General features: G+C 46.6%; 1 protein-coding gene and 1 pseudogene across 2 annotated transcripts in view; both read left to right on the forward strand.

Moving 5' to 3' along the window:
• PAFAH2 (platelet activating factor acetylhydrolase 2) overlaps positions 1 to 15,567 on the forward strand; it is a 43,372-nt gene that overhangs the window by 2,973 nt on the left and 24,832 nt on the right. Inside the window, exons 2-4 of the mRNA XM_026455950.1 lie at positions 7,949 to 8,085; positions 9,219 to 9,372; positions 10,815 to 10,911. Of these exons, the coding sequence (XP_026311735.1) occupies positions 7,996 to 8,085; positions 9,219 to 9,372; positions 10,815 to 10,911 (341 nt within the window). The 5' untranslated portion in view covers positions 7,949 to 7,995. The remainder of the gene's footprint in view (positions 1 to 7,948; positions 8,086 to 9,218; positions 9,373 to 10,814; positions 10,912 to 15,567) is intronic.
• On the forward strand, positions 1,611 to 3,288 carry LOC111547660 (annotated as a pseudogene). The gene has a single exon (XR_002733182.1). The product of XR_002733182.1 is annotated as a eukaryotic translation initiation factor 2 subunit 3 pseudogene (transcript).

Raw genomic sequence — 15,567 nt, forward strand, 5'->3', positions numbered from 1 at the left:
CACCAAGCCCAGCCTATAAAATACTCTTTTTTTTTTTTTTTTTTTTTGAGACGGAGTCTCGCTCTGTCACCTGGGCTGGAGTGCAGTGGCCGGATCTCAGCTCACTGCAAGCTCTGCCTCCCGGATTCACGCCATTCTCCTGCCTCAGCCTCCCAAGTAACTGGGACTACAGGCGCCTGCCACCTCGCCCGGCTAGTTTTTTGTATTTTTTAGTAGAGACAGGGTTTCACCGTGTTAGCCAGGATGGTCTCGATCTCCTGACCTCGTGATCCGTCCGCCTCGGCCTCCCAAAGTGCTGGGATTACAGGCTTGAGCCACCGCGCCCGGCCCAGAATACACATTTTTTAAAGTTTCCCAGGTGATTGTGACAATAGGTTCAGGAACCTAAGATCTAGATTCTCCAGGGACCACTGTTGCAGGCAAGTCACTGATTGAAAATTGCTAGAATAAGTGTTAATCCAAGAGCTGCCCTAAGGTAGCCTAAGATTGGTTACCAGATAACAGATGTGGACAGTGAGCAGAGATGAGAGGAGGAAAGGTTGGAAGGACATGGGAAAGCTCCACAGAGGACTAGAGATTTCACTGGGCCTCGCTGGATGGAGAGGCTTCTGGACAGGCACCACCATGAACCATTTAGACAGGGAGCAAAAGAAGGTAGAGACACATAGACTGATTTCCTTGGAAAATTCCGTGACTTTTATTAAAAATGACTCTGGATGCTTTGTGTGAATGTCTCTGGCAAAATTTGCAAGTCAGATTGGATTTTTCCATCTCTCTATCCTATTTGGACATCAGTCAATGTGAGCCTAGGAAACAAAGATTCATTTGCATGTTAGCTTCACTCTGGCCTATTAGCTTCTGTAGTTTTTATTTCCAAACAGTTTAGTTGATGATCCTCCCAGAAACTTTCCAGGAGCACAGAGTTCTGCTGTCTTCTGTTTTGGCCATTTCCAAGTCCCTTTATCCTGATTCCTGTCCCAAGTGCTCTTCTCTATGCAGGGTGAGACAAAAATCTCTTCCCGTAAGAAGCTTAAGGACTATTGTGCTGGTTCTCCAATCTTAAAAGCTGACTTATTGGCTCTTGACTCTCCAGATTCACTCTGGCCAAATCCTAGTGTTTCTACTTTTCACTCAATCAACACGTTTCTTGGATGCTTCCTAAGAGTCAGGTACCACACCAGGTGCTTTGAATGAATTATTTCATTTTATTTCCATAGCAACCCTGTGAGGCTAGATAGTGTTCCCATTGTACAGATGGGGAATCAAGCTTAGAAAGATCAGATAACTTGCATAAGATAAGAAAGCTAGGCAGGGCTGGCACAGTGGCTCACTCCTGTAATCCTAGTCACTTTGGGAGGCTAAGGCGCAAGGATTCGCTTGAGCCCAAAAGGTTGAGACCAGCCTGGGCAACATGATGAAACTCCATCTCTACAAATAAATACAAAAATTAGCCGGGCGTGGTGGCAAGTGCCTATAGTCCCAGCCACCCAGGAGGCTGAGGTGGGAGGATCACTTGAGCTGGGAGGGTGAGGCCACAGTGAGCCACTGCACTCCAGCCTGGGAGCCAGAGCAAGACCCTGTCTCAAAAAAAAAAAAAAAAGTCTGGCAACATGGCAGGCAGAGAAGCTAGAGTGACTCTGGGGCAGCCGTATCTTTCACGTCAGGATCTCACCACGTTGGATGTTACCAAGTTGACGCCACTTTCACACGAAGTTATCAGCAGACAAGCCACAATTATACAATTATACAAGCCACAATAGATACAATTGGTCATGTAGCTCATGGGAAATCCACAGTCGTCAAAGCTGTTTCTGGAGTTCGCACCGTCAGGTTCAAAAATGAACTAGAAAGAAATATTACAATCAAGCTTGGATATGCTAATGCTAAGATTTATAAACTTGATGACCCAAGTTGCCCTCGGCCAGAATGTTACAGATCTTATGGGAGCAGTACACCTGATGAGTTTCCTGCAGACATTGCAGGGACCAAAGGGAACTTCAAATCGGTCAGACATGTTTCCTTTGTTGACTGTCCTGGCTACGATGTTTTGATGGCTACTATGCTGAATGGTGCAGCAGTGATGGATGCAGCTCTTCTGTTGATAGCTGGTAATGACTCTTGTCCTCAGCCTCAGACGTCTGAACACCTGGCTGCTATAGAGATCATGAAACTGAAGCATATTTTGATTCTACAAAATAAAATTGATTTGGTAAAAGAAAGTCAGGCTAAAGAACAATACGAGCAGATCCTTGCATTTGTCTAAGGTACAGTAGCAGAGTTAGCTCCCATTCCAATTTTGGCTCAGCTGAAATACAATATTGAAGTTGTTTGTGAGTACATAGTAAAGAAAATTCCAGTACCCCCAAGAGACATTACTTCAGAGCCCGGGCTTATTGTTATTAGATCTTTTGATGTCAACAAACCTGGCTGTGAAGTTGATGACCTTAACGGAGGTGTAGTATCCTAAAAGGAGTATTAACGGTGGGCCAGGAAATAGAAGTAAGACCTGGTATTGTTTCCAAAGATAGTGAAGGAAAACTCATGTGTAAACCAATCTTTTCCAAAATTGTATCACTTTTTGCAGAGCATAATGATCTGCAGTATGCTGCTCCAGGCGGTCTTATTGGAGTTGGAACAAAAATTGACCCCACTTTGTGCCGGGCTGACAGAATGGTGGGGCAAGTACTTGGTACAGTCGGAGCTTTACCTGAGATATTCACAGAATTGGAAATTTCCTATTTCCTGCTTAGACGGCTTCTAGGTGTACGCACTGAAGGAGACAAGAAAGCAGCAAAGGTTCAAAAGCTGTCTAAGAATGAAGTGCTCATGGTGAACATAGGATCCCTGTCGACAGGAGGGAGAGTTAGTGCTGTCAAGGCTGATTTGGGTAAAATTGTTTTGACCAATCCAGTGTGCACAGAGGTAGAAGAAAAAATTGCCCTTAGCCGAAGAGTTGAAAAACACTGGCATTTAATTGCTTGGGGTCAGATAAGAGGAGTGACAATCAAGCCAACAGTAGATGATGACTGAAGAATACTGGTGAAATAATACATTCGGATGGAGTTGGAAGTTGGAATTTCTCTTAACAACCAAGGGATTTATTTTCAAAGCAATATTGGGGAATTGATTTCACAGTTTGTTTCCTTAGTAGGTAACTGTAAGGTTATTCTCTTTTTTTTTGGTTATGAAAACTTAGGGACTACAATCAATATAAAAATTGGCATAATGTTGGATTGAATCTACATTTTGGCAGAAGTTAAGCGTTCCCACATAATGTCAAAATTATACATCATGCAGTTTTGGTTTTTTTGTTTATTTATTTATTTATTTTTTGAGACGGAGTCTCTCGCTCTGTCGCGCAGGCTGGAGTGCAGTGGCCGGATCTCAGCTCACTGCAATCTCCGCCTCCCGGGTTTAAGCCATTCTCCTGCCTCAGCCTCCCAAGTAGCTGGGACTGCAGGCGCCCGCCACCTCGCCCGGCTAGTTTTTTGTATTTTTTAGTAGAGACAGGGTTTCACCGTGTTAGCCAGGATGGTCTCGATCTGCTGACCTTGTGATCCGCCCGTCTCGGCCTCCCAAAGTGCTGGGATTACAGGCTTGAGACACTGCGCCCGGCCTTTTTGTTTATTTTGTTTTGTTTTTGAGTCTGGCTCTGTCACCCAGGCTGGAGTGCAGTGGCGTGATCCACAACCTCTGCCTCCTGGGTTCATGCGATTCTCCTGCCTCAGCCTCCCGAGTAGCTGAGATTACAGGTGCGCGCCATCATACCTAGCTAATTTTTGTATTATTAGTAGAGATGGCGTTTCGGCATGTTGGCCAGGCCATTCTCTCCTGACCTCAGGGTGATCAGCCCACCTCGGCCTCACAAAGTGTTGGGATTACAGGCGTGAGCCACCTTGCCCAGCCCACATCATACAGTTTGAAATGAAACTTAGCCACAACCAGCCTTTGCTGTAGCACACACATATATCACTGAACCTGCTTGAAATAAAGTTTTTTTTCTGTTTCATGATTTGTCTTTGAGTACCTCCAGGCTGAAGGACTGTTGTACCAGTAAAAACTTAAAGGCACAAATTCTCCTTGAAGACCTTCTCCCTTTTCTTTGGCCCCATATTTTATGTTGCCTGAAATCCAATAGTCTTCCTCCATTGGAAAATACTGTTATACCAAATAATTCTAGATGAGTAACAAAGATATTTCTAGGCCTTCATTTTATGTTTTTTTCTTAACTGTTAAGATTGTGGCATAGATTATAATATTACTAATTTTTGGATGTTTCGAAAGGTCAAGAAGTAAAAGATGTTAGAAAGCAAAAAAAAAAAAAAAAAAAAAAAAAAAACTAGGCACCAAATGAGCTGGGCCTCCAATGTAGTTCTTTCAGGCTATCTCTCATGGACATGACCTCATTTCCAGAGAAACAGAAATGCTAAAGAGAAACAACTTTTTAGCTTAGCACTTGAGGGACTGCTCCTCCCCAAATCTGGTCACAACTTTCTCTTCTCACCTTGCATTGTTTCCACACAAGCTTCCTTCTTACCGTGCTTTTACTCGCTCTCTCCTGCTTGAAAGAGCCTTTCCCATCTTCCCCTGCTCTCTACTTCCAAGCTAAAGGAGCACTGTTTCTTCTCAGAACTCCTGTGGTTTTTTATCTGCCTCTCTTTTATGACAGTTGAACTTGCAGCTGGCTCATTGTCATGTGAGTGACATGTGTCTTGTGGCCCCAGCAGTAGGTCTTCTATGTGTAGACCTCAACAACAAGTGATGGAGAAAGGTCAGGGTCTGAGGCTAAGCAGAACTCATCCCCCTTCACTCTGGCTGAACAACCCACTGACATCAGGAGCTTAGTTTCTCTTTCAAAAGATTTGGGTTTGTTTTTTAAATTTGCTAAAGAGAAACAAAAAGAAGACGCTATCTGTAGTAGAAAGAAAATAATTTCTTATCTTTCAAAGTTAAATAGAATGATGTTAGGATTATTAAGACCAGACAAGTGGCAGCTGACAACCAGGAGACTGTGTGTTGTTATCATCATTCTGCTTGTGACTCTGAGCAGCTCACTTAATCTCTCTGGACCTTGGTGTCTTCCCTGGTAAAGCACGTGTATGTACTGGGAGAAGGGGAAGACAACTGTGGGGAGGATTGACAGAAATGCTCTCTTAGGCCTCTTCTTACCTAGACATGCTTTGACTGGAACTCCCTTATCTCTCCCAGAGCATCTTAAAAGAAGCAGAATAATTTAATCATGAACATGTGGACCCCAGACACAGTGTGTATCCATTTAGATGCTTTTGGTTGCAACCAAAAGAAATCTAACTTCAATTGGTTTAAACAAGAAAGGGAACTTACTGACTTATGTAACTAGAAAGTCTAGGAGTGGGTCAGGTTTCAGGTATGGTCTAATCTGTGGGTTCTTTTATTTTTGTTTTTTGAGACGGAGTCTCGCTCTGTCGCCCAAGCTGGAGTGCAGTGGCCGGACCTCAGCTCACTGCAAGCTCCGCCTCCCGGGTTTACACCATTCTCCTGCCTCAGCCTCCTGAGTAGCTGGGACTACAGGCGCCCACCACCTCGCCCAGCTAGTTTTTTGTATTTTTTAGTAGAGACGGGGTTTCACAGTGTTAGCCAGGATGGTCTCAATCTCCTGACCTTGGGATCCACCCGTCTCGGCCTCCCAAAGTGCTGGGATTACAGGCTTGAGCCACCGCGCCCGGCCTATATCTGTGGATTCTTAATGTCTTCACAAATGGGCCTCTATTTCTCTGTGATTCTCTCGGTTTTGCCATCCACCATGGGTATCTTCATCCTGTGCTTCAAGGCCACTTGACAGGTGACATCTGCACATCACACTAGTTCAAAACAAGGAAGAACTTTTCTCCCCTCAACCATCAAACCAAAGTCCCAGGCTTTACTCCTGTTGGACCAGCCTAATGCCATACGCCCACTCTTCATCCAAATACTGACCAGAGAATAAGAAGGACTGATTGGCTCCAGTTAATTAAGGCTCAACTCTGGAGGTTAAGAGGGGTCAGCCCCACCCAAATCACAAGGCAAGGGATACTGGAAAGTTTGATGTTCTCATGTTACAACCACATTGCCCATGATCGAATTCTGGCTCTGCTTGCTGTATATTATTGGGTAAATTGCCTTTGTCAAGCATCCACTTCCTCATCTGTAAAGTGAGATAATAATATGTATCTCAGAGGACTGTTGAAAGAATTAAATAAAATAATATATGAAAAGCACTAAACATAGTTCCTAAACATAGTAAGTGTGACGGTGATGATGATGTTGGAGATGATGAAATTGAAGAGGGTTAAGGGGAGCACTGGCCCCAGTTTAGGAAGCAGATGAGCCGTAGGAATGTTATCTAGTCAGGAGCGTGCACGCCTGTCATGCTGAAAGCTTCTGTTTGATCTACTGCCCACATCATACTTTTCCCTACCCCTGCTCTTTTTCCTCCTATGTTTTTTTCTTTAAGTGCTTTCTTCCTCCTCCCCTGCCTCTCAACTTCCTCATCTTTAAAGGCCCAGCATAAGTGCCATCGTATATTCAGTAGTTTAAAGCTGGGTGTGGTGGATCTTACCTGCAATCCCAGCTACTTGGGAGGCCTAGGCAGGAGGATTGTGTGAGCCCCGGAGTTTGAGACCAGCCTGGACAACATAGCAAGACCCTGTCTCTCAAAAAAAATAAACAGTTTTAAGAAAAAGCTTAGTTCAGTGACTTTGCATATATATAACCGAATCCCCCCCTGAGCAGGATCAGTAATGGTTAAGAACTTAGCTTCTGGATTAGGCAGAGATGGGTTTGCCATTGGGTAACTTGGGAATGTTATTCAACCTCTTTATGCCTTAGTTTCCTCATCTGTAAAACAGGGTCTTTTTGTTTGTTTGTTTTTTGAGACAGGGTCTCACTCTGTCACCCAAGCCGGAGTGCAGTGGTGCGATTTCAGCTCACTGCAACCTCCGCCTCCCATCTTCAAGGATTCTCCTGCCTCAGCTTCCTGAGTAGCTGGGACTATAGGTGCCTGCCACTGCACCCAGCTAATTTTTGTATTTTTAGTAGAGATGGGGTTTCACCATGTTGGCCAGGCTGGTCTTGAACTCCTGACCTCAGGTGATCTGCCCACCTCAGCCTCCCAAAGTGCTGGGATTACAGGCGTAAGCCACCACGCCCGGCCAAAACAGGGTCTTAAAAGTACCTACTTCAGGCCGGGCGCGGTGACTCACGCCTGTAACCCCAGCACTTTGGGAGGCCGAGGTGGGTAGATCATGAAGTCAGGAGATCGAGACCATCCTGGCCAACATGCTGAAACCCCGTCTCTACTAAAAATAAAAAAGAAAATTAGCTGGGTGTGGTGGCACATGCCTGTAATCCCAGCTACTCAGGAGACTGAGGCAAGAGAATCACTTGAACCAGGGAGTTGGAGGTTGCAGCAAGCCGAGATCATGCCACTGCCCTCCAGCCTAGCAACAGAGCGAGACTCTGTCTCAAAAAAAAAAAAAAGTACATACCTCAGAGAGTTGTTGAGACAATGAAATGATGTAACGTATATAATGTCTATAAAGAGGTCAGTACAGTGCTAACTGTAAATAACGGATCTTAGTGGTTACTATTAGCCTCAGGAGAGCAAGGTCTGTGTGACAGTCTCTGCAGCAGTTACTGCTGTGCTGCGCACATAGTAGCTGCTGGATAAACCTTTGTTAATGGGCTGTGAGGAGCATGGATGGCTCTCTTTCCTCTTCACAGCCATCTCATCACGCTAGCAAAATAAATAAAAAACAACCCCCAGTCTTGGCAAAGGCAATGTAGCAAAGTAGTAGGTGCAAGATTCAGTAAGTGACAGCAGGGAGGATGAGGTGCTAAGGAGGGGTGGACAGGGTAGCAGATAACACATATCAGCAACAGGAAGCCAAGAGGAAGTCAGCAAGCGGCTGTTCTATGTTCCCCCATCCAGCCAGCAAGTTCAGCTCCGGCAAGTCATTTGATTCACCCGGTGATGAAATGGGGGTCAGCCAGTCTGTGGGCTTTCCACCTGTCACAGGACCCCACCTCGTAGGCTGTGGGGATGTGATGGAGGGTCAGAATCTCCAGGTAAGTGTCCCCAGCTCCCTTCCATTTGCACTGCTTCTGCCGGCACCGTGACTTACTGATCACAAGTCTGATCCTGCACTCCCACGGTGGGGAAGCTGAATCAGAGCGGGTCTGGATTTGGTTATCAAGCCCCCAGCTCTGTCTTCCCTGAGCTTTTTCTTCCTCTTTCCAAACATTAGAAACATCCCAATAGACAGAGATAGTGTGTTCGTTTTCCACCTAGAGGAAAGGGGGGACTCTAGCTTTAGAGGGAGCTCGCAGATCCTCTCACCTTTCTTGAGGGCAGATGCCTGATCTTGGAAGGGTTTTAATCATATCAGAATCCGAGTGTGTGAGAGAAAGAGCCATGGGTGTGTGCCTTTGGTCTTGGACTCCCTGACCTGGGTAGGGGGACAGCTTCCTTTTCTCTCTCCTGCCTTGATCTGTTTTCCTCTCCTGCTTTGACTTCTGGACTGGTCCTCTATCAGGTCCTAGGACTTTTTAATTAATTAACTTATATATATGTATATATAGTAGAGACGAGGTCTTGCTATGTTGCCCAGGCTGATGTCTAACTCCTGGCCTCAAGCGACCCTCCTACCTCGGCTTCCCAAAGTGCTGGGATTACAGGGGTGAGCCACTGTGCCTGGCTTAGTTCCTAGCCCTTTCTCTGCTAGCCCTCGACTTCCTGTCTCCCTTGAGAGGCACACACTTCCTAGTAACCCCTCACCTACTCCCATGTAAAATGAGTGTGCTGTTGCTTCCCAATGGCTGTCCTAGCAGAGTGGCCTGGATGAGCTACCATGGCCACCCTGTTCAGCACAAGAACTAATCTCTAACTCCTGGGGCTCCTGCAGGCTTAGGCTCAGTGCCAGATTTAAATCTTTCATTGTCCCAAACACTCAAATATTTTTGATGCCCCCTCCCACAATGTAATTCAAAATACAGTTGGCTATTTGAAATAATGTAAGGTTTACATGTATTCTAAAAATCAAATTGCTTCTTTCCAGATTTCTGAATGTAAAATTCAGGTATGCTAATTGAAACTTAAGGTTCCCTGTTTTGCTGGTGCCCCAAACACCTGCTGAGTGTGGCTGTTGGGAAATCTAGCCTGGACTCCTTGCTCTGAGCAGCTGCTCTCTTCTTTCCTACAGGGGAGCTTCTTTCGACTCTTCTACCCCTGCCAAAAGGCAGAGGAGACCATGGAGCAGCCCCTGTGGATTCCCCGCTATGAGTACTGCACTGGCCTGGCCGAGTACCTGCAGTTCAATAAGCGCTGGGGGGGCTTGCTGTTCAACCTGGCTGTGGGTAAGGGCTGGCCTGACCTCTGCATGCTTTCCCAGTTGCTTGGTTTTGTTCCTGGGAGATCCCCAGGTGGACACAGTACCTTATAGCCTACAGTGTCCAGCCTTTTGTAAGGGGCATCCATTAGCTAGTGTAGTGTGGAGAACTGGGAGAGAATTACATATGAAAGAGCTTTGGTGATTGAGTTAGACTTCCCTGGATTCAAATCCAGACTTTACAATTTACTAGCCATGGGGTTTGGGCAAGTTACTGAATCTGTCTAAATACCTGCCTTTGGGGGTTTGTAGTACGGGATGTACGTAAAGCCTCTAGTGCAGTGTTTGGGACATAGAATGTGTTCCATAAATGGCACCGATTCCTCATTTATTCGGCATGTATCAATTCCTACTCTGTGCCAGCTATTGTGTGTATCAAAGAAAGGTTCTTAACTATCAAGGAGCATACAGTATCCTGCAGTTTTCCCTCCAGTCACCCCTCTTCTGAGTAGGGTAACATTGAGTCATCCACTTCCCCCAAAGGCCCAAAGGCCCCACACCTAGGAATTCCACCCAGTGCCTTGGCATCTCAGCAATTTACCCCAGAATTCAGTACTGCCACTTTGGACTTAGCTTCCCATTTTCTTTCTTTCTTTCTTTTTTTTTTTTTTTTTTTGTGAGATGGAATCTTGCTCTTGTCACCCAGGCTGGAGTGCAATGGCACGATCTCAGCTCACTGCAACTTCCGCCTCCCAGGTTCAAGTGATTCTCCTGCCTCAGCCTCCCAAGTAGCTGGGATTATAGGAGCCCGCCACCACGCCCAGCTAATTTTTTTTTTTTTTTTTTTTTTTTGAGACGGAGTCTCGCTCCGTCGCCCAGGCTGGAATGCAGTGGCCGGACCTCAGCTCACTGCAAGCTCCGCCTCCCGGGTTTACGCCATTCTCCTGCCTCAGCCTCCCGAGTGGCTGGGACTACAGGCGCCTGCCACCTCGCCCAGCTAGTTTTTTGTATTTTTTTAGTAGAGACGGGGTTTCACCGTGTTAGCCAGGATGGTCTCGATCTCCTGACCTCGTGATCCGCCCGTCTCGGCCTCCCAAAGTGCTGGGATTACAGGCTTGAGCCACCGCGCCCGGCCTAATTTTTGTGTTTTTAGTAGAGACAGGATTTTGCTTGGCCAGGCTGGTCTCGATCTCTTGCCCTTGTGATCCACCCACCTTGGCCTCCCAAAGTGCTGGGAATATAGGCATGAGCCACTGCGCCTGGCTTAGTTTCCCATTTTCTATTGTGTTCACTCTTCCTATGGAAGAAAGGGAGAAAAAATAGGTGATTGACTGCCCTGAGCTGCTCAGGGGCCGATGGTGATTGTCCAGAGGGGAGAAACACATGTCCCCACCCATACTTATACTCAGGTTACCCTTGGGATAACAGCTTTGGGGCAGCCAGATATGCTATAGCCCATGTCTCTGTTAGGATCTTGTCGCCTGCCTGTTAGCTGGAATGGCCCCTTTAAGACAAAGGACTCTGGATACCCCTTGATCATCTTCTCCCATGGCCTAGGAGCCTTCAGGTAAGAACTTCTTTCCCCCAGACCATGCCATGCTCCTTGCCTGGTGACAGCTGCTGAGTCTTAGCTTATTTCAAAGGGCAAAAAAAAAGACATTTCCATCTACTAGCTGTCTTCTCTCCCATCTGCTTTGTCCCATAGCATTGGGTTCACCTTCTCCAGAAGGCCTTTTTCAAGTCCTTTTCACCTTGTGGAGCCTTTCGGCAGCCTTCATATGCTTCACTTCTCATGGTCCAGTATTTATATAAATATACACTTTTAGCTTTCCTCCTATGTAATAGCCCAGAAATGCTAGAAGGAGCATGAGCTTTGTGATCAGAGCATCTTTTATTTATTTTATTTTTATTTTTTCAGACAGAGTCTCACTCTGTTGCCCAGGCTGGAGTGTAGTGGCATGATCACAGCTCACTGCAGCCTCAACCTCCTGGGCTCAAGCAATGCTCCTGCCTCAGCCACCAAGTAGCTGGCATGTACCACCATGCCTGGCTATTTTTAATTTTTTTTTTTTTTTGCAGAGACGAGATCTCACTGTGTTGCCCATGCTGATCTCGAATTCCTGAGCTCAAGTCATCCTCCCGCCCCAGCCTCCCAAAAGTGCTGAGATTATAGGCATGAGCCATTGTGCCCCACCAAGAGTAATTTATTTAACATGAGAGTCCACTCTGTGTGTGGCACTGGCGTAGTAGCGAATAAGACAGACTTGCTCCCTGCACTTGTGGAGCCAGCAGCCTAACTTGCAAATCTCAGCCATATCCCTTGTGTGCTATGTGAGCCTGGGAAGGTTGTATAATTCTCTGAACTTAGATTCCGTCACCTGTCAAAGACGAATGCTGCTCCCACAGGGCGGTTTGTGAGGATTCAGTTCGATTGACACCTACTAGGTTCCCATCCTTGTCGGTTCTCCTCTCATTTTCTCTACATGGAGGGATATGATGGTGGTGAACTGTAGGATCTCTTTTACCAGACCTGGGGAAACTTTGGCCTAAGTTTCATTATTCATTTAGAATTCTTCCCATGAATTCTGATTTCTGCACCTTGGTATGTTATACAGCTTAATAACTGTAGTACATGTGTTCCTATTTAAGCTTTTGAATTTTCTCTCTGTCTGTTCATCCATCAACATATATGTCTAGTTTAGGTCCCAGAATGTTGCACATCTCAAAGGCGTCTGTTTTTGCCTCCTAGCCCCCAAACCATTGTCCACACTGTAGCCACGGAGATCTTTTTTTTTTTTTTTCTGAGACGGAGTCTTGCTCAGTCGCCTCAGTTGCTGAGGTAGGAGCATTGCTTGAGCCATGGATCACGCCCAGTCATGAAGTGGCATGATCTCTGCTCACTGCAACCTCAGCCTTCTGGGTTCAAGCAATTCTCCTGCCTCAGCCTCCGAGTAACTGGGATTACAGGCACCCACCACCATGCCTGGCTAATTTTTGTAGAGACGGGGCTTCACCATGTTAGCCAGACTGGTCTTAAACTCCTGAGCTCAGGCAATCCATCTGCCTCAGCCTCCCAAAGTACTAGGATTAAAGGCATGAGCCACCGCGCCCGGCAGGGAGATCTATTTTTTTTTTTTTTGAGACGGAGTCTCACTCTGTCGCCCAGGCTGGAGTGTAGTGGTGTGATCTCAGCTCACTGCAAGCTCCACTTCCCAGGTTCACGCCATTCTCCTGCCTCAACCTCCTGAGTAGCTGGGACTACAGGCGCCTGCCACCATGCCCAGCTAGTTTTTTTTTTTTTTTTGAGACGGAGTCTCGCTCTGTCACCCAGGCTGGAGTGCAGTGGCCGGATCTCAGCTCACTGAAAGCTCTGCCTCCCTGGTTCATGCCATTCTCCTGCCTCAGCCTCCCGAGTAGCTGGGACTACAGGCACCCACCACCACACCCGGCTAATTTTTTGTATTTTTAGTAGAGACGGGGTTTCACCGTATTAGCCAGGATGGTCTCGATCTCCTGACCTCGTGATCCGCCCGTCTCAGCCTCCTAAAGTGCTCGGATTACAGGCTTGAGCCACCGCGCCCGGCCTTCCCAGCTAGTTTTTTGTATTTTTAGTAGAGACAGGGTTTCACCATGTTAGCCAGGATGGTTTCGATCTCCCGACCTCGTGATCCACCTGCCTCAGCCTCCCAAAGTGCTGGGATTACAGGCGTGAGCCACCATGCCTGGCAGGGAGATCTATTTTAAAACAAAATATGATCTTGTCATTCTAGCACTCAAAGCAGTGCCCAGCATATAATAGGTACTCAATAAATATTTGTTGAGTGAATGAATGAATGTGTCTTCCCACTTAAAAGTTTTTGGCTGGGCATGGTGGCTCATGCCTGTAATCCCAGCACTTTGGGAGGCCGAGGCGGGTGGATCACCTGAGGTTGGGAGTTCGGGACTAGCCTGACCAACATGGAGAAACCCTGTCTCTACTAAAAATACAAAAAATTAGCTGGGTGTGGTGGCACACACCTGTAATCCCAGCTACTTGGGAGGCTGAGGCAGGAGAATTGCTTGAACTTGGGAGGTGGAGGTTGCAGTGAGCCGAGATTGTGCCATTGCACTCCAGCCTGGGCAACAAGATCAAAACTCCATTTCAAAAAAAGAAAAAAAATTAATAGCTCTTTGAACTTAATTTAGTTCTTTTCATGGTCTTACCTCGATGTAGGTGCAAGACAAAGTTTCCAGGCCTGTTTTTGGTCTTTGTCCCACTGTAGCTCTCCAGACAAAATGGCCTTCTTTCACTTACTGAAAGGCACTGCATTATTTCCTGCCTCGCTGTCTTCATCTGTGCTGTGCTTTGTGGCTGATCTTTTTGCCTGGACTATTCACTGTTCTGCTGTTCTCTTCCTCTTCCCCCTTTCTGTCTTTTCCTGCTAATTCCAGATTACCTTTAAGATCTTAGTTTGGATGTCATTGTCCTAGGAACACCCATCCTGACACCTATATTATATTAGGTTAATTTTTCCAGAATGTGCTTTCAAAAGACAATCTGTACTTCTCAGCATTTAACATAATTGCAATGAATTAATTACTTGTGTAATTATTCTTTTTTTTTTTTTTTTTTTTTGAGACGGAGTCTTGCTCTGTCGCCCAGGCTGGAGTGCAGTGGCCGGATCTCAGCTCACTGCAAGCTCCACCTCCCGGGTTTACGCCATTCTCCTGCCTCAGCCTCCGGAGTAGCTGGGACTACAGGCGCCCGCCACCTTGCCTGGCTAGTTTTTTGTATTTTTAGTAGAGACGGGGTTTCACCGTGTTAGCCAGGATGGTCTCGATCTCCTGACCTTGTGATCCGCCCGTCTCAGCCTCCCAAAGTGCTGGGATTACAGGCTTGAGCCACCGCGCCTGGCTGTAATTATTCTTTAATGCCTGTCTTCTTCACTAGATTGTAAGCCTTCTGAAGGCAGAGACCACATCTATCCTCTATTGCTCCGGCTTCTAGGACAGTGCCTGGAAAGTAGTTGTTTACCCATAAGTATTTATTGAATGAATACAAGGGCGTACTGTGCTAGGTTCTCATTCATTCAGCAGACATCTGTGGAGCACCTGCTCTGTGCCAGCCTGTTGGCATGAGAGGAAGGTGGGACATACCAAGATTAACAAATCGAGGAAATTGCATCTGCTCGAGGAGCAGGAACAAAGACTCCCGTAACTGTAGCCCATGGCAGAAAGTGGAGAGTAAACATGGAGATGAGGTTAGAAAGGCAAGTAGGTGGTTTTTTGTGTTTTTTGTGTGTTTTTTTTTTTTGTTTTTGAGATGGAGTCTCGCTCTGTCGCCCAGGCTGGAGTGCAGTGGCCGGATCTCAGCTCACTGCAATCTCCGCCTCCCGGGCTCACGCCATTCTCCTGCCTCAGCCTCCTGAGCAGCTGGGACTACAGGCACCCGCCACCTCACCCAGCTAGTTTTTTTGTATTTTTAGTAGAGACGGGGTTTCACCGTGTTAGCCAGGATGGTCTCGATCTCCTGACCTTGTGATCCGCCCGTCTCGGCCTCCCAAAGTGCTGGTATTACAGGCTTGAGCCACCGCACCCGGCCTGCAAGTAGGTGGTTTTTGATGCTGCTTTCTTGTTCAATAAATTGAGTACGTGCTGTGTGCCAGGGCTGGGCATTCAGTAGTGAAGACGAGAGAGTTCCTACCTTCAGGAAGATTATAGTCTCACAGGGAAAAGAAGCAAAGAAACCTTCTCCTCCTAGGCAAACAGGAGAGAGCCGGTGAGCACTTTGGAGGTGGTCCTTTTGGTCTAAGAATCTGTATTGAGACTTCACACTTCATTAGACCTGGGCAAGTCAGTTATAAATACTCTCATTAACCAGAGTGAAATTCCAAGGAGAAAGAAAGGGAGGATAAGGAACATTATTTCCTTTCATTGCACCTGTGGTTAATTCAGGTGAAATCCTTCCCATGGGTCATGGACCTATGGTTTCCTATCCTAGGGAGGAATATGTGCGGTTAAATACCTAACCATTCTCAGTGTGCCATTGTCTCATTTGATTCCCACATAGCCCTGTGAGGTGCATAGGCAGGGATGCCTATTTTTCAACTGGGCAAACAGGCTCTGGAAGGCAGACTTGCCCAAGGTGACAGTTTGAACTGGGAAAGGATCAGAAACCTCTCTGGCTGGCCAGGCACCGTGGCTCATGCCTGTAATCCCAGCATTTTGGGAGGCCGAGGTGGAC

This window comes from Piliocolobus tephrosceles, chromosome 1 (assembly GCF_002776525.5).
Source record: "Piliocolobus tephrosceles isolate RC106 chromosome 1, ASM277652v3, whole genome shotgun sequence".
Lineage (NCBI taxonomy): Eukaryota > Metazoa > Chordata > Mammalia > Primates > Cercopithecidae > Piliocolobus > Piliocolobus tephrosceles.